Genomic DNA, 23,987 nt, shown 5'->3' on the forward strand with positions numbered 1-23,987 from the left:
TGCAATAAAACAATACAAAACACCTTTAGAAAATATCACAATATAAAAAAGATGTAAAAGATAATTAACAAATTAATGTACAAGCGCCGAACAAGTATAAACGCAGTGATACGAATCTTAAACTGATATGTACAGTTATATATGTGTATATGACACTTAACACTTTCTTAATAAAACTGAAGAAAATATCATGAAATTTCATGTTTAAGTTATTAAAATAACGATGCTTAATGTCAAACCAGAACACACAAATTTAATTAAAGTACATTGCCATTTTTTACTTTTTTTTTGTAAACCAGTTTTATGTCAAGTACTTTACCTTCAATTTTAATCATTACAGTACAATGAACACAACTTGCTTGGAATTCTAGTTGTGCATTTTCAGGCCAGTCAAGTAAAAAGTTTCTTGTATCCATCCATCTGGCAAAAATTATCTAACATTTCGAGAGGCTGAAAAACGTCTACTAGTGCTACATCAAAGAAAAAAATATAATTATTTTCATGCATAATATCAACCTAGAATAAAGGGGGTAACTTGTAATGATATCTTCTATATTTCAGTCTAAATAATTTTAAAGAAGCGTATCTACAAAATATTTAAGCACAAATTTGTTAGTCAAACACTTTTAAGAATCAAAAAACCCAAGAAACATGAAATATTTATCCAGGTTAAAATTATTAGGTCAACTGTACCATAGAAACTAAAGGTCTATTAGGAAAACAACTTTTTTATACTTAAAAATATTACAAAAATATAAACATAAAAATCTGAAAATACCAATACAAATTCAATAAGCTACTAGCTTGTGGTATTAAAACTATATATTTTATGTATTATGTAGTCCAGTCTACCACGGCAAAAATATGGTATAACCTACGATTTCCATCTAAATGCATTAATTTTGATGAAATTTTGGAATTAACCTCTATTTGCCCTTCAAAATGTACCCTATGCTGAAATCCACTCTAACTGGAGGGTTGGTACCTTTATATTGAAAAGAATTTCAACGATCGATAGAAAAGTATAATATCAGCAAAAAATCAATACTTTTAGACTTACTTGTGATTAAAAATTTTTTTTATGTTTTTAATCTATTTTTCACAAATAACTCAAAAACTTTACATTTTATTGAAAAAAACTAATGGATCAAATGTAGCTTATAAAAAATCAAAGAGAATGCTTTTTTATTTTTGCTGTAAGCCTAATACAAATCGAGTTATACGTATCAGGTGATAATCTCGTATTTAACATATAATATCGGGAAAACAGTCGATTTTACTGGAAAAATTTATAATTTCAGGGGTTAACGTGCGGACTGAGTCCTCTTGTCAAATTATTTGTTGATTTCTAACGATTAATTACGATCTCAGTCGTGGCGTGATCGATAGCTTCAAGCAAGGGTACACTTTATTCAGTACAGTTTTGAGAGTTGTCTAGTGCATTTAGTTCTGCTGCTATATTGAATTGCGGACCGGCAGTCTGTACGTTATACAAGTTGTAAAAAATCTTCAGGTAAAATTCATTTTTAAAATATTTTATTTCTAAAGTAAAAATGTGATTTATAATTGTTAGTGATATACTGATTATGTGTTCTGTATATTTGATTAATATAAACTTATTTTTTTACGGATTTTTTGAATGAGTTTTGAAAAGCAGCAAGAAGCATTTCTTGCTTTATGCGGAATATCTCTTTCGTTTTGAGCCAGAAGTTGAACCTGACGATGCTAGTTGGTAAGGAGATTTCGAAGAGATACAGGACCACGACACTAACATGGACGAAGGAATTGAGGAGCAAATCTCAGAAATCTTGTGATGTTTCTACAAAATGATGTTTTCATAAAATGTGCTGCATTTCATTAGTAAGGATGGAACAACTAAATGGAAGAAGCCTATACGAAACCACCAAATACGAACTCGCAGTGAAATAATAGTAAACGTAAAAATTTCTGGAGTAACTGGGCAAGTACGATATTTGAAAGACGCATCAAAGATTTGGAGTTTTTTTTACTGAAGAGATTTTACAAAGAATTGAAGACAATACGAATACCTTTATTCAACCGTGTTCCTACAATATCTGAAAAATTGAAATTTTCAATCACGAATAAGTCTAAAAGGATTGATTTTTCGAAAAAAAATCTATTTTGCTTAAAATATATTTTTCTATCGATTCTTGAGGTTATTTTCATTATAGATGTACCCCTCAGTAGGGGTGGATTCCAACCCTAAGGTAAAAGTAGACTTGTGTACTTTTACCTTAGTAGAGTGGCTCAGGGTAGATTTGCTCGTTAAGGTGGTCCCTATTTACGGTTAGAATTTCAAGAAAATCGAGATGTTGATGGAATTCTGAGTTAAAAACCTTGGTACACTGCACTAGTATGTTATTTTTAATTGTATTTAAAGTGTTCATATTAAAATTAAATTAAATAATTATTAAAAAACCTAGTGATTTTCTTAGTTATTCTTAAGACTTTAAAAAATATAGCACATTGAGAAAACTATGAGGTTACTAAATTTATAACGTTTTTACACATTTCCAAAAAAGAAATAAAAATCATTCTTCAGTGGAATAAAAACGTAATACGTGGTAAAAAAACAACATTATCCATTTCGATAAAAAATAAACACGTTGAGTTATAGTAACCATTTAGGCACATTTCTATGAGCGTGTAAATGTCACAAATTATTTTATGGTACTCGTATATATTCTTTTTTGTGCAAAAATGTTAAATCTTCAATAACTGGCGTCAAATAACTTCAAATCTTGAACAATTTATCCTCCAACTCCAATCCGTTTCAATGATAAAAGAGTAAATTGTAATTTAAGTAATAATTTTAATAGTATTTTAAATGTTTTCGTTAGTTTTCGTGGAAAGGAGACGAGGAAACGAAGCACTAAACCTACCAATTTTAAGCAGTAAGATAAATCGCTGTGAAACTATTTGCATTCGATTTGGGAAAGTGTTAGGAAAGTTTGAGAACAAAATTAATGGTGTTAAATGAAAACTGCAGTTTGTGTATAAGAAAAATGCATTTCCAAAGTGAAGAGAAAATTAAAAACTTGCTACTAGGAAAATATCGAAAGAATCAGTTTCAATTCTGTTACTCGGGGGATTTTCGAGGTTGCTGAGCACGAATATGATAACGACGATGGTCCTCGAGGTAACTGGGGCCCAGGGTAAAACTTGGATCTCCTGGATTATGTTAATTTCATTGTAAATTAGTCGATAGTCATAACCCAGAGGTTTTCGAGGTCGCTAGATACAAATATGATGACAACGATGGTCCTCGAACTACTGGTTGCCCAGGATGGACCTCCTTTCCAGGAGTTTTATGTTATTTTTATTCCAACTCAGTCGAAGATCCTTACTTGGAAAGGTTCTGAGGAGGTCGATGAATAAGAATATTGTGACGGCGATGATCCTCGAGCTACTAGGTGCCCAGGATGTACCTCGTCTCCTGGAGTTTTATGTTTTTTTTTTTTTTTTTTTTTTTTTTTCGAAATCAGTCATAATCACTATGGTATCTGGTGTCCAACGTGGACCTCATCTCATAAAGTTTATTTGTTAAATTGTTGATTACGATTTTTATTAACATAAAACTCCAGAAGACGAGGTCACCCTATGCGTTATCATCTCAGGAGGCATAAGGACCACTCCCACAGCGGCTCTTGAGGATTTGTTGACTTTACCTCCTCTACATCTTAGTACATGCTAGAGCACAAAGCCATGATAACTGTTCTGGATACTGGTTAGAAACAACTGGTCAGATGAGCCATTGTGACATTTGGAGACAGACCATCAAGTGTTGTCCTGTACTTTCTATGCTACGGGACAGCATAGCCTTTTATCATTCTCATCCTCCTTCTTGACTCAATTTCCTGATCGAAATGAGTGGATTTAACGAGAATCTTCACTGATCCATCGCAGCTGACTCACCCCGTTTACAGATGGGTCCAGAATTGACGAGCAGGTAGGCACTGGTATATGTGATGACGGGGTCGTATTTGAGTATAGTCAAGTTTTTGGTTCCTTTGCATCAGTCTTCCAGGCCGTGATCTTTGCAATCCTGGTATGTGCTCAGGAAAAAATAGATATGGTTTTCTCAGGCAGAAACATCTCTGTCTGCTCTGACAGCTAAGCAGTGCTAAGGGCTCTGGAAGCACCCAAAGGCAGCTCTAAGCTAGTTCTTGTATGCAAGAGAGCACTGGCTGATGTTGCGTTGACCAATAGGGTCAACTTGATCCTCCTCACATGTCCTCTGGAAGTGTCCGGCACTATCAGAGGTGGTAGATCTTGAGTTCGGCCTTTATGCAACCGAGCCAAATGAAGGAGTTACTCCTAAAGAGTTTTGTGCCTTTCTGTAAGGGCATAAGGTTACCAAAGGATTAAACATTCGGAACAGCAGGAAGAGCTAAGATTTAGAAATCCTGCTTATTCTGGCAGAAATAGGGGTCCAGTTTAGCCTGGGTCCCAGAAAGACCAAATGCCAGGTCTTTATGGGTCTAGTCCGTATGATACAGTGGGCCCGCCTTAAGCACACCTATCGTACAGCCTTCCAATCCTATATAGTTCGGTGGCTTTGTACTTTTCTGTATACACGGAAGTGGATAGTTGAAAACTATTCCATCTTATGTATAATGAGATGGGGGATTACATATTCGTATTCGCGAAGAAAATTTCATAAAATAATTTTCAACTATCCACTCTTAGTGGTAATGCAAATAGAAAGGTCTTAGTGTCTGAAGTTCTCACAAATGGGCCCTGTTCCGTTCTATCTTTTAGATCTACAGTGTTGACAGAATCCACAACTTTTTTCAGCGAGGTCTGACCAGAGATTCCCATTTCCAACGGAAAATATTTGGGGTCGTTACGGAGTTAAAGATTAAAATGTATCCATCCTACAAATAAGTTTTTATATATTATTTAGTTTATATATAGTATAAATATTCTGTTTTTGTCGACTGTCAAAAAGACCAAACTATCTTACAAAATATGGAATATACTAATCTTGATTATCATTATTTATTTACTAAGAAATTAGCTTTTAATAAACTTAATTCTGATAAAAAATTGTAATTTGCGGAAATTCCACGGTTCAAATACCTCATAGAAAACTCGTTCTAACCCATTGTAGCATAACTCGTATCAAAAAAGTACTAGAGAATACGAAGGATTTGCGTTGTACGTATATTCTTTCCGAGAACAAAAGAATTTCTCACGGCGCTGTGACGTCGCACTTAACACAAACACCTCGTATGTTGTTAACCTCTAGGAAAAGCAAATATTAAAAAAGACTGTACACTCCACTGTAGTGTAACTAAAACAAACAATACCTATCTACGAGATTACAGAAACGATTGTAAGGTATGTAAAAATAGTAAGTCATAATTAAAAAAATAAAGCTATATTGTTTACTTTAAAAATGTATTAGCGTGTGACAAACGAATGATTTAAATTCTAAAAGATTTTTTGGACAACCACTTTGCGAAATAATAATTTTTATACCATCACGTGTTAATTTTTACTTGATTCCTCTAAAATTAACATAGTTCTTTAACGTAAACCATAAGACCACATTTTACTTATTCCACCAATTGTTTTTCATCAGTCATTCATTCTTTCATCAGTCTGTTTCCACACTATTTATTCTATGGTTTTCCTACAGATGTAGGAAATATAAAAAAATATAATGATTTTACTGTACAATTCTAGTTTGTAGTTAGCCTTATACATACAAAATTCCGTGTAGATCCGTTTATACCAAGTAGAAGTGTAGCTCGTGATTATGATATCAGCAAAAAACAGTTTTGAGACAAATAAATGACATCCATATAAACTGCAAATAATGCAAGATGATCCAGACGGACGAATGGAATATTGTCTCCAATTATAACCGCTCTAGAAGAAAATCCCGATTATTTAAAGAAGGTCTGCTTTAATGATGAAGCTACATTGTTTTTGAGTGGTCATGGTCACCAGCAGAATGTTTGGTCTAGACTTCTTAAAAAATATGACCTTACATTTAAAAAATACTTGGAATCGGCCTCAAAAAATTTTACTTATCTTCAAACTACATTCAAAATGATATTTTACATTCTCTCAAAAATGTAATTATAAGGGATATTTAGAAGCAAGTGGAAGGGTAGCCTCTTTCTATTATTGCATACGAGACTTCTAATGTCACTAGCCGCGAGCAGATTGCTATTGGTTTTAGATGTATCCCTAAAGGTAGTACGTTTCCAGTTGAAAAGCTAGTAGCATTGAAACATTTAAATTCAACTGATGGGAGGATGTTGAAGCTGTATTTTTTAAAGTAGCTTTAGCGATGCCAGGAATCTTTACTGGTGTACAGAAACGATTTAAAGGGAAAAATATTATAATTGTGTATATTCATTAATATGCTCATTGCTTTAAATTTAGTATTGATAGCCGCTTGCGCTAATCATATTGAAAATCCCAAGATTTTCGATTGTTTTATTAGGAACACAATTGGTTTATTCTTATATTGAAGGTAGTCCAAAAAGGTACTTATTAGATAGAGTTACATACTTTAAAAATCTTTATCTTAAACAATTTGGGCTCGTCTAGCTGAGGCAAGATCAGCTCGAAGCAATTATAGAAGCCACTCAAGAGACGGTCGATGACGCAAATGATACAAAAACTAGAGCTAAAGATTAAGGGACGCTAAATTAAATAAAATCCTTTGATTTTAAGAATGCACCCAATTCTGCAAATGGTTGTCACAGTTAGCAGATTACTTCAATCACCAGACATAGAGATTTGTGAAGCTATAGAAGTTATTTTAAACTTAGCACTTGCTTTGGAAGAAATAAGGATCGAACTACCTATATTTGATAATATTTATTCCAAATTAGAAGACGACAAGCTTCAAAGTAACATTCCTACTCTGAGAAAACGTAAAGTTTTTACTAGATTAGATACTAGATACTAGATTGGAGTATTTTATCCGCTCTTTGACCGAATTATTCAAGTAATTAAACGATAAATTTGACCAAGACTCAAAAAAAAATTATTTAGTAGGCAATATCATGTTAAATATAGATGAGCAAGGAAATGCAAGACAAAAGCTGAAGTAAGACTGTTAAAAATAAGAAAAAAGTAAACAATTTTCTCCTTTGAAAGCTCTCGACTTGGTCGATTGGATGTCTCAGCATAATAGAAAATCGATGATTCCAGTGTTTAGCCTACTTATGGTAAAATTTGCCACAATTCCTGTAACAAGTTGTACTTGTGAGAGGATTTTTTCTAATCTAAGCATTGCTAATCGAAGATACTTCGATTAACAATGCTGCAAGATTTTTGGAACATCTAATGATACTTTTATTGAACAAGAACTTACTCTAAATGCAGATAATGATAAAGTAGTTGACGTATTTAAAAAAATACTACCATTCCAGCGACGAATGGTATTGTAATGTGTTGTTGTAATAAATTTTTATTGTCAATTTGAATTTTTAATGTATTTTTTGTATATGTGACTGTGACCACCCATATTTTTCTTATGATCACGCAATAATTTAATATAAAAACAAACGTACCCAGTTTCAAAAATTTACTGTTCTAATATATATTTTGAATTTAAAAAATTATTAAAAAAAATGTGAACAGTTTTTCATATACTTATAAAATTATCATTATTGTAAAAAAGAAGTATATGGGGGGGGCGCAATTTTCAGCATTGTAACCCACACTAAAAAAACCTGCCACCCCTATGGGGATTTACTCTCTCACTATATACATTGGTATGTGGGTTTAAGTGTATAAATATACTAAATTACTGAATATCAGAAATTAATAAGAGAATTGATAACAGCAAAGTCAATAAAAAATATAGCAGCTATTGTTGCTTTCATAGAAATATAACCATCCAATTGATAGCAACAACGAATCTCTGTCTGAATTAATTTTCTATTTGTTATCAAGTATAACAACCAAAAAATACCAGAATAATGAAACAGAAGTAGAACAATGCCTATCGTTAATAAAGGAGACAAAACCAATCCGGCCAAGTATTATTAAGGGAGAGTCTCACTAAAGCTGCAAAGGTCCTTACTGACTATATAACCAATCACCGAAAAACAACAACAAACAAGAGTTTCGACAAAAACCAAGTCACTATTGATTTATAATAGGCAAATATTCGAAAAATCAATTGAGTATAACACATTTGCATGATACACCAAAATAATTTGCAAAATTCATAGAAGATAACATAAACACGACAACTAAAATTCGAACCAACTGCTACAATATCGAATTAAGTGAATAAAGCTATTACATTACCTAAACATATTTAACATCCAATTTTAAAAACATATAGTATAATGTAAGCTGCAACTGTCGTATTTAAAAAAAGATGTCTGGGCCAACAATACCATATGGGGTAACGACAACAGTTAAAAATCCAGTAGTAAAGATGAAACTAGAAACACCAATAAAACACAGATGTAAAGAAAGAAGAATAAGAAAAAAGAGAGGGCATCTTGGTAGATGCTGTACCTACTGGACGATCCCCAAAAAGATAGCGAAACATCTGGCAATCGACTTCACAGCAACTAATGCAAAGAAACTGGAACTACTAAGTCGCACTAACTTATATACAATTATGAGAATTATGAAAAACCATCGTAAACAAATGCAGGAGAAGATGCTATTTAAACCAAAAGAATATTTAGTTGATAAGATAAAAAACTGTGGAAATTCAGTCAGCAAAAAATGATGGGGTTGAATTTTGTAAATGGTTTGGTAGCGAAGAGGAGGAAGATAATAGAACTACCATTTAAAAAGAAAGGAAACACAATATCGTAATAAAAAACTAGCAAATAAACATCCTACTGAAATCTGAAAAAGTGTATGGAATTACCATTAATATAGTAACATCAAATAGAAAATATGGTGAGCGGCATTATAGAAAATGCATTAAAAACCGTTAAAAATTGGTATTTGTATCTATACTGTTCAAAAATACTAACTTCATTCTTCAAGAATATATTTCGGTTAAAAATGGTAATTAAACCTAATATGGCATAAAACTGAACAAATTTACATATTAACTACAGTCAAACCAAATCAACTAAATAATAATAACGTTCAGAAATGTTGATTTAAAAATAAGAAATGAAATTGCTGCATAATAACCGTGACAGTTCAAACAATTCCTCATCGAAATGCTGGCGTAATTACCATGAAGTTAACTGCGGGTTTGTTGTTGGTTCATTAATTAAGAAATGTCAATAATCTCAGTGCTGTGTCGTGTACCTTAAATTTAACGGAAATTGCAAATTTCTGTTTGGATTACTGGGTTCGGAAAAGTAGCTGAAAAATATTACAAGAAATATTTGATACATTCAATTTTCAATAGAACAGATACGAAAACTTTTTTGCCACAACAAATATATACACTAATTGTTCAGAATATTGTTTTGAGGTTGCGACCATGTAGCTGGTTGTGTCGTTTTCCCTTCTATACAGTAGCGCACCTAGAATTTGCCTCGGGAGGGGGGGGTGGTGGTTTTGGTTGGTCACCAAAATTTTTTTTATGAGTTACCTCCATTTTGAGTCCTTAAAATGTGTAAGTAACAGTGTCGGAATAGGGTCCTGGGGGGGGGGGGGTTTAACCCCCAAGACCCCCACCCTCGGTGCGCCACTGCTTCTATATTTACGATTTTTTTATTCCAGTCTACAACTATCTTCTTTCTTGATCATTTTGCCTCGTATACTTCACTGAAAATCTTCAGGCGAGATATTATTGAGCATAATTATATATTTAAAAAGTTGGTTTCCAGCTATTATTTTCTTATTTTCTTTGATGGTCTAGACTAAGGTTCAGGATCTAATTCAGTATCGAAAGTGAATGTTTACGAAAGAACGAAAGTTATAATTGGGTAATTTATCTTCGAATTCTTCTAATTTTTCGATTAATTTTATTATTTCCATGATGTCACTGCAGGTTTCACCAGAACAGTTGAGGCACTACAGAGCATTTGAGTTCGTAATTGTCGGCAACCACACATATTTTCACATAGATTCCTTTGCATCTGCAGAAAATTAATTTCAGAAGTTTGGGGTGTGTTTGAGTTTCGAAAGTTTAATTGGTATCCAAATCTTTCCGTACTTTTTCCAGCCCCAACCTTCAGGAGCGCAGTGTTTCCTGGTTATAAACTATAACACTGTGGAAACGAGCTGCATCTTGTGTTGGCGGAAGCGATAATAAGTTGAATGAAATTTTGTTCACTTTCTTGGTGAATTGTTTGTATCTCATGCTGTTAGGAGAATCATCTTTATTTGCACCATATAAAGAGACGAAAAAATGGCTCGGATTTCTCGGGGAACTCGGAGAAATAATGCTGCTCCACTAGCTAACTCAGGATGTTTCTGTAAAATTTTGATTTTTGATTAATTTAAGTTTGCAGATCTCGTAAGCTACTAATTTTGTGACACATCCTTAAAAAACATGAAGAAACAGCAATGTCTCTGCAATGACGTCGCTATATGTAAAACTTGAAGGACAGTATAATTAATGCGACTTACTCCCTTTTGAAGGTTTAATTGGACACTTTGAATAAGCAACATTGGACTGCTGCCTTCCTAATGCCGTGAGCAAGACAACAATGTCAATGTCCTCTGCTATGACCGTCACAGAATCACAGGCTTGCAATGCAGCAAGCGCAGAACGGATTATGATGACTGTATCTGCATCAGATTCAGCCTAGTCGATACTAAAACCAACTTCTGATAGAGCAGTTATGAGAAGGTCTATTAAGTATGTTTTGTTCTTTTCATTACCAAGAAATTTATCTTGGAATAATATTGGTACGGTGCTCTTAGTAAATTCTATCTCTGTCCATTGGTGCTTTTTCGTGCGACGCAAACGCATGAGGTGGGATAACTTTAGTGTGGCGGAATGGGTCGATAATAAATTAATAATAACGTAGCAATTTTTAAAAAATGATAAATTAATTTAAAATTATATGAATAAAAAAATGTATTTCTTATGAGTAATCAAGAACCCGGTCCACTTTGGAGCACTGCAAACCCCCCTATAATATTGCTCTGCCATTATATTATTATAAAATGACTAGAAAAAAAGTTTTCATTGGGTTTCTAATGAACATTAAGAACTTCACAGTTTACATATATGTATAGAACTTTCATTGATATTACTTGAAAATATACTATTGAAATAATGTACAAAAGATTGAATACTAAAAACAGATTAATACATAAAAAGTCAGTAGCATACGATTACAGCAGATCTTAATCTTGCAATCTTCTATATTATTCTGTATAGTTACATACTTATGTGTATTCTTATGTATATTTGTATGGATATTTAGAATAAATAGATTAATGTTTTTTTTTGTTTTCAGTTTTTAACTTTCAACCAAACCTTCCCTATTCAGCAAGATATGTACGATACGTACAAGCAAATGGAGAAAGCAGAAGAAGAGTGCGAGGAAAATTGAATTTAAGTCAGGAAAACACAAACAACCATATCAATAAAATAATGATAGTTTCTTTGTGATTTTTGTTATCTAATAAAATACTGTTTTAAAAAAATGATTATTTTCTTCCAACTAAAGAGTTTGTTTGAATCCCAATTTAATTATAAACTAATATCTAAATTTGTTTCTGAAAAATCGAAAATATTAGAAACAATCCAGAAATAAGTAAAGAGTATTATAAAATCAAACGAAGAGAAGCTAAACGATTATTCAGGCAGAAGAAAAGAAAATTACAGGAAAAACAACTAGAAATAATAGAAGACAACTATGTTAAAAAAGAGGTTAGAAATTTTTATTAAGGAGTAAAATAGCAATGGCAGGACGTTTGATAAAGATCCTTTGTTATGTACAATCTTAATTAATTGCAAGAACAATGAATAAGAGATTTGGCAGTTCAAATACTTGGGAGCTCACGTCTTCAGCAGTGATCATCCCTTAAGCGATATAAAATATCGGGATTTCTTGAAAGAAATTAAAAATAGGAAAGGTTCGGAGAAATAAATACCCATACACAGAGAGTAAGTGAAAATATACAAAAACTGTATAAGATCTTTACTCACAGACGATATTGAAACCAGAGCAGGTAAGAATCAAACTAAAACCATATTAAAAACGGCCGAGATAAAGACTGGGAAACATAGCAAACACCTTATTGATAAGGTAAATAACGTAGGAATCAGAAATATATGAATGACAAGAGAGGCATTATTTACTAAACAAATATTCATAGATCGGTGTCGAGATGTTAACTGTGACTATGCATGTCTAGTTGACTTTGATAAAGCCTTCGACAAAATACAACACAGAAGGCTTGCAAATATATTACAAAACACAGAAATAGATGATCCGGATGTGAGAACCATTACAATACCGATATCAGAAAGCCATAATACGAGTAGACCAAGAAAGATCTAAAAAGATGCCTATAAGAAGAGAAGCAAGACAGGAATGTGTACTAATCCCTCTACTTTTTAATATGGCTCAGAAGATATGTTTTAAGAGGCACTAGAAGACATCAATGAAGCCATATCAATTAAAAGAACACTAGTGAATAATCTCAGATATGCAGATGATAAAATACTCCTTGCGGACAGCACCAAATTGTGGTTGTTCGCAGTACGCAGTACTGCGAGATGTATGGAATGACTCTGAATACACAAAAAAAATAAAAATCATGATTTTCAGTAAGAACAAGATTGAAGATAAAACAATCTGCGTTAAAGGAAAAGCTTTAGAGAAAGTACCAAGATACAATTACTTGGGATGTGAGCTCAATGAACAATGGGACCTCAGCCTTGAAATAAATTGACGCTTTAAGATGACCAGAAGCGCTTTTAATAAGATGAAGGCAGTATTATGCAATGGAAAATTGGGAATACAAATTAGAACTAGAGTATTGAGATGTTACGTATTCTCTATTCTTTTATATGGAGTTGAAGCCTGGACAATTATGGTCGCAATTGAAAAAAGATGAGATATGGTGTTATCAAAGAATGTGAAAAATATCATGGATACAACACAAAACAAGCACTGAAACATTGTAGCATTTTTTTTCACTCTGTAAATCAGAAGAACCGAAAATGTTTAATATCCTTTTGTGTTCTAAAATGATTAGAATAAACAAATTTGGAGAAATATTAACTGTCTCACTATTTGATTCTTTTTTTCTCAGATGCCTTGTAGAGATTTTAAAATAAATGCTGATTCTTAGACCGGCGACCCACACACGGAATAAAAAAAATATACTTTGGTAAATTTCCACTAATTCTCGCGGGGAAATGAAATTTTACATGACTTCACTTTCCTTTGGGCGACCGAGAGAAACGGTCAACTTAAGTTGAGAAGTCCGAACACAAATAGGGAAGGTTCGTAAATCACCGCAATTTAATACTTTGCGTGTAAAAAATTAGAAAAATAATACTACTAGAGTTAAGTAATACAAGCGTTTAGTACACATCTTAGTATTCTCATTTACCAAGATGCAAGTTAGCAGATAAGCCGAATTAAAATAAGTGTTTAAAGTCAATGCCAACTAGATCAAAACGTGCACAGTTCTTTGTAAATTTTTTTAACTTAATTTAAAACTTGAGAAAACAGTTAGAAAAATAATGCTGGATATTTTCTAATTGTGAACGAAGGAGATATACCTGGTTTTATTTTAAATTTTTGTTCCATATGTATTTAGTGCAGTGCTTCGTTTTTTTTGGATATGGTATGTCCCCTAATCTTTTTTTATTACAGAATCACCTTTGTTTTTTATGAACAACCCATAATTTTTTATGTTTAGTACTCTAGTAATCAAAGGATAATTACTATACTTTTTGCTCAGCTATCTCTGTGGCTATATGTTAGAAGATAATAAATTATCATACATACATATCATGATATGCTAATAACTGAGGTAATGTCAACATCTTTGTTTATTTCTACTTTAAATTTGAGTATCATTTAATTTAAAATTAAATTCATACCACTACCCAATTTTAATTCTAGAAATATTTGTGCAAAAACCTGACTTATTTTAATTTTTTTGAATTTGGCTATTTGCATTGTTTGGTTTATGTCTATTTTGTTAATATGTTGGTATATTTATATGTATTAACTTTTACGTGGCTGAACTTTTAAGAAATAAAAATTGTTAATTAGTAGCAATTATTTATTTATTACTCTCTTATAGAGAGGAAATATAGAGCGACCATATAAGGTAAGTGTTTTATTTATCGTTCTTTTTAACTATGCATCCATGTTGGTTTTATAGAGAGGTTTAGCATATTTGTCATTCTTTTAGAATCTTTCTTAAACCAAATTTTCTAATAATTGTCGAGTTTTCCTCGTCTCTCGAAAAAAGACAAGGTGGCGCCCTTTATTATTCCCCTCTCTTTTTGTACCAAAGATTGTTATTTTTATTGGTACGTTTTAATTTTCAATTTTTTATCCAAATATCCCCCATGTAGATAAATAAAACAACGTCCCAGAGCTCACCGTTATGCCCTTCAAAACATCTGGGCGCCGGTTTGCACTTGCACCTGGAATTCCTATTTCTCTTAATCCTCAATATCCCTTCTGGGCAAGTTACATTACAACATTAACCCTTTGCGGTCGGACGCAATGACGAGTGACGTAAAAGTCATTGGCATGTATTACATGCCTACTGAACTACGTGTCATTGTTTGACACATGAAAGTGCACTGAGGTTGTCGTGGCCGTTTAATCAATCCAATATTTCTATTCTTCGTTCACAAATTGTTGGGAGCACGAAATATGCCTCAAACTCATAAAACGGTCGTAAATCATAGGCGTTCCTAAGGTGTTTATACATTAAATAATAATATAATGTTTTAATACTGTTATATATAATATTGATAATATTTTAATACTAATACATTTAGCAAAAAAACAATTAAAACTTTCACGACTAATGTTGGTTATTATATTATATTAATAAAAATAAGAATTTAACCATTAACAATTTTGTAAATAAGAATACCTTATCTCTTTGGATATTTCAATACTAATCTTCGCGTTTAATCACTTTACTAGAAAACCTGGAATTCATATCCGAAGGTACTATTCGTTGCAAGATAATTAAGATGGAATTTCCCAGATTTTTAATAATATAATTATATTCGAAACTTAACTTGAAAGGGTGAAGTTATTACGAACGAAAACAATTTTTTTGTTTAGTACGTTTCTGATCGCATGTAATTTACGGCTCGTCGGTGTTTCCGCGTCTACGGCAGTAATTAGCGTCTCGAATATTTCTTTTGCGAATTATATGCAGTGCGTGAGTGATTTTTTATTCCATATACCTACGAACATATAGGTACCTTTCGCTCGTGCTCGTTTTGTTGGATTGTTTGTGATGGCTTCATCATCAAGTTTTACACCGGTACTGTTGCGTACAGTCAGTAAGTCTGTCTATTCACCAAGAGAGAAGACTCTTGTCCTGAACGTTCACGATGCTCTGGTTTCTCAGAATCCTACAAACACTGTTCGCAACATAGTCGAAAGTTGTGCCAACATGACTGGCGTAGGAGAGTCAACTTTATATAGGTTCCTATCAGAAAGAAAAAAACACGGTATAGCTAACCCAAACACAAACGAACACTTAAAGAGTGGGAAAAAGCCTATTGAAATTGATGAATTTGCCAAAAATGGTATTCAAAGGAAAATTCATGGATTTTTTTTTCAAAAAAGAAATACCAAACCTAAACAAAATTTTACAAAAGAAGTTAGAGACGACCCGGATTTGTCTCATATTGGACAAACTAAATTGTGGCAAGTTTTAAAAGAATTAAATTTCCGGTGCGAGAAATCAGACCGAAAATCACTTTTGATTGACCGGGAGGAGAAGATGATGTTGGAGAAGAAATTATCTAAGATTCATACGAAAATTCCGGGCTGAAGAAAGGCCCATCTTCTACCAGGATGAAACGTGGGTAAACTCAGGTCATACTCTAAAAAAAATTTGGTCAGATAAAAATATATTAAGCTCCAGGCAAGCCTTTATGGAAGGTTGGTCTACTGGTATCTCCCCACCTTCTGTTAAAGGCAGTAGATTAATAATTTCTCACATTGGCAGTGAAAAAGTACTTGTTAAGCATGGTTTGTTGGAATTTCATTCCAAAAGCACAAAAGACTATCACGAGGAGATGGCAGCTGATGTTTTCGAAGAGTTTTTTTTGAGCAAATGATTGAACACATACCACCAAATTCAATTATAGTATTAGATAATGCACCTTATTTATTAGTTTTCTCCGGATTCAAAAATAATGGATACATTTAAAACACAGTGGAAATTTTGCCAGGCGACATTTGGCGCCTTTTTCCTTATTTAAATAAATGTATCTTTTACAAATGGCAAGAAACATTTTATTTTTGAATAAAATAAATAAGTTTTATTAAAAAATACAATTTACATAAGTACAATTTAAAAAATATATTTATTTAGTTCAAATAAATGTTTCAATCATATACTCTACGACACTGGTCATTCATATCTAACCATTCAAAATACCCCCGTAATAGGATTATAAGTTATTGTATTCCTTCAGATATAAGGTGGGTTAGTCGAAAACGTCTTAAACCGTCAGTTTTAGGTTGGTTTTTACTATTATATCGTATTACTTATCCTCTCTGTATTTCAGTTTTCTAATTAGGGTTAAACTTGTAGTGAGCTATCAACAAATTGTGAACCGGGTATAACAACGTTATTTAAAATTGCTCTATCTTTTCTTCTATTTATTCTAAATAATTCCTATTTGGTATAACTGAACAAAACATGTTAAACAAGCTACAGTTGAATTTAAAATAATGAGTTTGAATACTGTGTTTAATTAAACTCTCATTTGGTTCTAATAAAATTCATGTTTTTATATTACAATTTATTGTTACATTTTACTAGCATATTTTAAACGCCAACTTAAATTAAATTTAAGTTGAACTTTATTACAGACTGGTGTATATATTCTTTATAAAAAGTATCAATCTATTTTTCACTTATAGACTTGCAAACAATTGCCGGGGTGTAAAACAGGACATCTTGGGCACCTCTTACAGAAGTAGATAGACGAAAAACTTTTAAATTTCAGTTGATTATCCTCCCATGGTTCCCAAAAATCAGAATATTTTGTAACCTTTCTATTTTTAGCTGAGTCATCCGATTTTAAAATTTCCTCTCGGAGCATCTCATCTTTAGAGGAGTCTAAATCTACTTCATATTCTATAATATTAGTATAAGTATCCGAGTCGTCACCTTAGTAAGATACTAAAGTACATTTGTTTACCAAATTCCCATCTATAAACATGAGCACGTGTTGATATTCGCCATCTCATTCGTCAAGAGGCTATTAAATATAATTTATTACCTTAAGTCAGACAGATTCTCATGGTACAGATCCAAACTTGCCAGCATTTTAAATTCAAATTGTATAATGTTGATTTTTAAGTTAATATATTGTGTTATATTTATGTTATAGTTATTGTTAAGTTATTTACTGGTCGTGTTATTTTTTAGAGTTTAGTTTAATTGTGATATAATGATCAAATTTCAAGAAATTCTTACACTAACAGTTTCAAAATTAAATATTTTTAAAAATCATATGATACACATCAGTACGACCCTGTTTGGCTTTCACGTGCTTCTATTGACAATTGGGAATTTGTAAAATGAATAGGGTTTAGGGCCTTTAACTCTGCCTGAGTTAAATATCTTCTTTTACTCATGTTAAAAATAGTAACCTATTCTTTATAAAATCAACAGAACTCCAAATAAACACTTCTCTTTAATTGAAATGGAAGCAAGTAGGTATAGTACGCGCATGATCAAACATAAACGCATTCAAAACAATTAACAGGATTTGCCGAAAACCGATATGGGTGATTCTCAACCGAAATCTACTGAACAATTCAAATATCTTTTTAAAATTTTCATCTATTGAATGGTCAACCAGTTATAGGACTTTATATTTACGGCATGTTAGAGACGCCAACGACTAAACCCGTGTTTTACGATTTTGATGTATGACATGCAAGGCGACCTGTGGGCAAAATAATTGTTAGTAAATTTATACGTGTTGTAATAGTGTCATGTATTTCATGACAACTACCACAAAGGGTTAAGAAAAATGAAAAAAAAAAAAGAAATACTCAACACTATTACGGAAAGAAAAATGAGCTACTTTGGTGACATACTAAATAATGAAAAATATGAGTTAATGCGATTGATTATACAAGGAAAAGTGGAAGGAAAAAGAGGACCGGGGAGACGACGTACGTCCTGGTTGAAAAGTTTGAAGCAGTAGAGTGGAAAACCAACAATAGAATTCTTTAGAACTGCTGCAGACACAGTAAAATGGATCTTGATGATCGCCAAGTGAGGCATACGAAGAAGATGGATGACATAGATGAAGGTGGACAAGAGACATTTTTCTGGTATGACCATAAAAAGGGAATGGATAGAAATAGACTGGTGCGAATAGTACTTGAAGTCAAATCGGTAGTTTTATACTATTCGTATAACCGACTATAGTATTTTTCATATAAAAATGCGTGCACGTCATTCAAGATTTTCGACGTCAGAACCCCACAGCGTTGCCAAAACATCAGAATAGTTAGTAAGTGAGGACTTTTTAAAATGTTAATTATTTGTCAAACTATTATATTAACAGTAAATATACTTAGTTTTAAGACTACTGCAACACACTAAAATACATAAGAAAACATTTTAATACCGAATTATATATTCTAAATTTTAAACTTACCACTTTTAGAGCATTAATAATAAAAACGTCCCGCCAATATTTCTTGTTCAAAATAATCTATATTATATGGAAGCTTATTAGCTTTCTACAGACTATTTAGTTGTTTTGGCACAGCACAATCATAATACACAACAATAATTAGTTTTTAAAGCTATTAATCTAAATTTAATATGTATTTATAAATACAATTTATTAATATATAATATATTATGATCAAATTGTGTAAGAAATCAAAACATAAACAAAATTCTTACTCTAAAAAAGCGGCAACACTTTAATCAATTTTACCACACGCTGAACTGTCAAAAAATTTGAAGTATTCCCGTACCAGTTGCGTACAATTGTTTAATATATTTAATTAAAATTATTATTTTGTGGAATATTAGACTTAGAGTTATTTAATAAAATTTATATTATTAATAATAACAGATGTTTTTGGTTATTTAATCAATATAATTCTAAAATTCGCAATATAATGATGATTAAATTTTTCTGATTATTATACCATGTTGACGCCTATGAAAGATCGATCAGTTCCGTATGGGTTTCGTATTATTAGGTGTGTTAGGAAAATTTGGACTCTAACGTTGACGTTCTGGAAATTTTAAATATAAGTGACGTCACTTTATATAAATTGTGACGTGCACGCATTTTTATATGAAAAATACTATATTAACTAGTAAATTATACCGAATCGATGTTTCATTTCTCTATGTATTTCCAATCATTCTGCGTAGGTTTACTACCCATTTTCTTGCTATATCTATCTGTTCTACAAATAAAACTTTTATTCAAAAGTTAATAAAACGTACATACATTCTTTATTCTTTCTTCTTTTTAATTTGGATATTTCAGAACTTCCGATATGAGCAAATAAAATATTAAAAGGTTTCTTGAATGATAATGTTTTAGAAATACGATACTAAACCCACACGTGTGCAGGATACAGTACATTTCGAATCCTTACACATCAACAATGAATCCTTATTTACTAAAAGGATTAGAAGCACTTTCCGGCAAAGCAGGAAACTAATAATCAAATTACTTTTTAATCCGGTTAGATAAAAAACACGAGTAAGGAAAAATAATTACTATGACCGTGGCAGATTTTCATTTTGCTTCCGGATAATACATCCAAATTGAATTTTATTCACGTTAAAAGAACAATATTTAATTTTTCGTTCGTCTACGTTCCTATTTCGCTGAAAAATTAAAAGGAATGATTGATGGAGCTGACCTACCTGGTGAAAACTCAGTTTATCACAAAAAATAATATTGAAAAACTATGGCCATTTTTAATTTCCTTCAGAATCTACTTAATTGAATTAGTCACGACAGATATTTTTGTGTAAAATCTTCCTTACGTATTAAGAAATACATATTTTTGGTACGTGGTTTATAATTTGTGAGACATATTTTAGTCCGAACAATTTGTAAGGCAGCTGGTAGAGGTATTTCTGCGGATTTACAGTAATTATCATTAGGTAAATGATACAATAAATATTGACACATGAGCAGCACTTATGATAAACGACAATATCCTTACATATCACTATTACCATTTCATTTCTATAAAAACTAGAGCCAATACAGCTGAAACGAAAAGAATACTTAGTATGTCAGAAATAGGAACCTGGAGATAAAAACTGCACTACGAGACAGAATACTAAATAATGAAATAAGAGATCTCCTTTAAGTCAAAGTTACAAATTCAACTAAAACCTAAAGGTCGGACAAAACAAAAAGAAAAATAAGAATACCATTTCAACAAATGTCTAATGCAAAGAGATACTATATTGTGCAAAGGGTTATCTTTGAAAGGAATTATCATTCTAGTTTATACTTATATGTAACTTAAGAGTTTCTTGTTTTGAATTTTCTCTTTTTAAGGGTTGTTTCAGGCTCGGAACTAGGACAAGACAGGGGGTATGTGCCCCGGGCAGCATATTCTAGGCGAAATTTAAAAAGTTTATAACGCGTTTATAATAAAAGTGATAAATTATTATCACAATCAATATTATTTAATTTTATTTGATTTTGTTGCATAATTTATGAGCTTATGGCACTGACACTATATACCAAATTATTATCTTCATTATGAGACAGTTGGCATAATTTTATTTGATTTTGTTGCATAATTTATGAGCTTATGGCACTGACACTATATACCAAATTATTATCTTCATTATGAGACAGTTCATTAATATTTTTTGCGAAAGAAATGGAACATGATTTTTATAATCTGCAAAAGGAAATTTGGCGCTTTATAAGAGGTCAAAGAACGGATGTAAAGGAACTAATAGAACCAAAACACATATAACCAGTATTTCTGTGTCTGATTAACTTGAAGAAAGCATTTGACAAACTAAGACTCAAAGATGTAATCCATCTTCTGTATAATAGAGAAGTTCCCCTAAATCTCATAAAAAATATTGAAAATATCTACCAAGACAACAAAATAGAGTCAGTATAAACAGACAACTTACAGAATCTATAGACATATGCAGCAGGATAAGACACAGGGACTCATTTAGCTCTATGCTCTTCAATTCATTAATGGATAAAATAATCAAAAGTGTCAATGAAGGAAGAGGATACAGAATGGGAAACAAAGAAGTGTACATACTCTGTTACGCAGATGACGCAATATTGATAGCCCAAGATGAAGATAGCTGAATAGTCCACAGATTTAACACAAAAAAAGAATTTAATATGACAATCTCATTTCAGAAAACTAAAACAATAGTTATCAGCAAAAACAATCAGATGTAGAATAGAAATTGAATTCATCAGTATTGAAAAAGTAATGGAAATACAATACATACCTTGGAATTACACATGTCCAGCTATGGAGACCTGAATAAAGAAGTGAGAGATCAAGTACAAAAAGCAAATAGACTGGCAGGATGTCTTAATAACTGTCTGAGATGAAGTCAAGAATTTATAAAGGCAGCGTAAGGCCAATAATAACATACGCATCAAAAACACAACCCGACACAAAGACTACTGGAAACGGCACATATGAAAGTACTGAGGGCTGAGAAGAATTACAGAAAATGCGCTGAGAGATCGAATAAGGAGTGAAGAAAGTAGAATAAAATGTAACGTAGAGTGTGTAAGCGAATGGATAAAAACGAATAGAAAAAATACTCGTGTAGTCAAAATAGCAAGAGATAAATCACCAATACAAAGCACGTGATGTTCGTGTGTATTAAGGTATAAAAAAATTGCTTGTTAAAAGCTTAAATTTTTATTTTAAGAAGATCTTTTCGGAAATAAATCATTCCATCATCAGTTAACTAAAAGAGAGAGTAAAAATACCAATATTAAAAAACACAAGTTAAAATTTAAATATATAGAAATAACACGTTGGTTTTTTACTACTTACATAAAAAGTTGTTAAAAAACATTGTATGGCCACTTAAAAAAAACTTTCGAAGGACATCCGTATTAAAATATATTCCTCATGGTTTTATCAAGGTAAATGCAATAGACTTAACTTATTGATTATTAAAAACTGAAGATGGGGGCATCTTACATGACCCCCTGTAGCTGTCATCAGATCCATCAAGGCGAGTCTCACTGAGAGGCGGTATTGCACTGGATTATCGATGCTATCTATCCCTAACAAGGCAAGAGAGTCCATTTCGAGAAACTGAAAAAACTTTGATTTCAGCGACCCCATCTAGTTCTTGAACACAGTAGAATTTATATCGCATTAAAATGTACCTTTTCAATATTAATATTTGGTATTGTAAGAATGATTTCCGAAGTGGAAATGTAAACGTCTAAATAAACTTATTCTTAAGTAAAATTGTGGCTTATTCCCAATAAAAATAATAAATTGCATATAAAAATGCCACATGAAAATAGGAGTGCGACAATGGGAATTACTGGCACAGGACCGACAAACATGAAAGGCAATAGTAAACGCGGCAAAGACTCACGAAGAGTTATAGCGAAACTGATGATGATGATGACAAGAAAATAGCTTCAGGACAATATTTTCAACAAGGGAAACAATATGGAGCTAAACCAAAAAGGACCAAACTCGTATTACTAACGAAAAATACAAGATGAGTTTCTTAAAATATTCATTGTTAATAACATAAGGCAAAAGATAATACAAGACTTTTGGATGCGAATTTTTATTCCTTAATATTCAACTGTATTCCGAATATCAGCCACAGTGATCAAATGAATCTAGTTCGTTACGTCAAAATAAATGCATCGGAAGCAAAGAAAAGTTTGAGTGATTTATTTAGTGAAAAAATCAGTTGAAGTTTTCTGCCAAGAAATACTAAAATAATTAGACAAAAACGGAGGACTGTAGAGGTCAATCCTACGAAAATCCGGCACATATGGAGGGGAAGATGATACAAGAAATTCAGTCCAGATTACTTCAGGAGAACGAGCTTGCATATTTTGTTCGATGTGCTGCTTAATCCCTCAATTTAGTTGGTGCTAATGCAGCCAGTTTTTCGGAACTTTGAACAGTACCTATATATTCCTTTTTTTTGCGGCTTCAAATTTAAACTGACTGGGAAGTTCTCCAAAAATATGTGCCACTGGCATTGAAAGCTGAAAGCAAGACAAGATGGTCTGCAAGATTAGATTTAGTCGAAGCTGTGTATAAAAATTAAGGTAAAATTGTATAAGCTTTAGAGGATCTTAAAAATGATGATCTCTCAACACCTTAAACAATGAGTGAAGTGAGCCCCCTTTTAAAAAATATTTTTTGTTTGGAAAATTTGAATTAATTGTTTTGGCGTGTTTTTGGCATGCTTTGTTAAAAAAGATCAATCCTGTCAATGAGTTTTTGCAAAGAAAAGATTTGAAAGTAAATTTGGCTGCCCTAAACTTTCAATGATTTGTGGAGAGTTTACTCCATCTGAGGCATTTAATGAATATAAATTCTTAGCAAGCTTGAATGATCTACCATAGAGTTCTCAAAAAAAGACAAAGAAAAAAAGAAACAAGTGCCTAATAAGTTGTGTGACAATGAAGCTCTGACAATGGTAATAAGTAGCCATGTTAGAGGTTATTAACTGAATGATTAAGGAACTCAGTGATAGGTTTCAGGCTTTGTGCAATATAAACAACAGGTTTGGATTTTTAAATGGAATTCAAATTGAAGAAGCAAAATGAAAGCAGACGAATTTGCAAATATCTACACTGCTGATCTCACTTTTAAGTTATA

The 23,987-nt window shown here is 32.1% G+C and overlaps 2 protein-coding genes across 5 annotated transcripts in view; one reads left to right on the forward strand and one right to left on the reverse strand.

Annotated features, from left to right (window-relative positions):
- The window catches only part of LOC140441268 (uncharacterized), a 208,824-nt gene extending 197,244 nt beyond the window's left edge, over positions 1-11,580 (forward strand). Inside the window, exon 7 of one of the 2 annotated variants that reach the window (XR_011950973.1) lies at positions 11,391-11,509. Coding sequence is in view for 1 of the 2 variants with exons in the window: in XM_072531881.1 (XP_072387982.1) it covers positions 11,391-11,486 (96 nt within the window). In the remaining variant the exon portion in view is untranslated. Of the gene's footprint in view, positions 1-11,390 lie in introns of both variants that reach the window. The other variant, XM_072531881.1, reaches the window with a different exon arrangement.
- The window catches only part of msi (RNA-binding protein musashi), a 579,058-nt gene that overhangs the window by 147,145 nt on the left and 407,926 nt on the right, over positions 1-23,987 (reverse strand). The window lies entirely within an intron of this gene.

The sequence above is a fragment of the Diabrotica undecimpunctata genome, chromosome 5 (assembly GCF_040954645.1).
Source record: "Diabrotica undecimpunctata isolate CICGRU chromosome 5, icDiaUnde3, whole genome shotgun sequence".
NCBI lineage: Eukaryota > Metazoa > Arthropoda > Insecta > Coleoptera > Chrysomelidae > Diabrotica > Diabrotica undecimpunctata.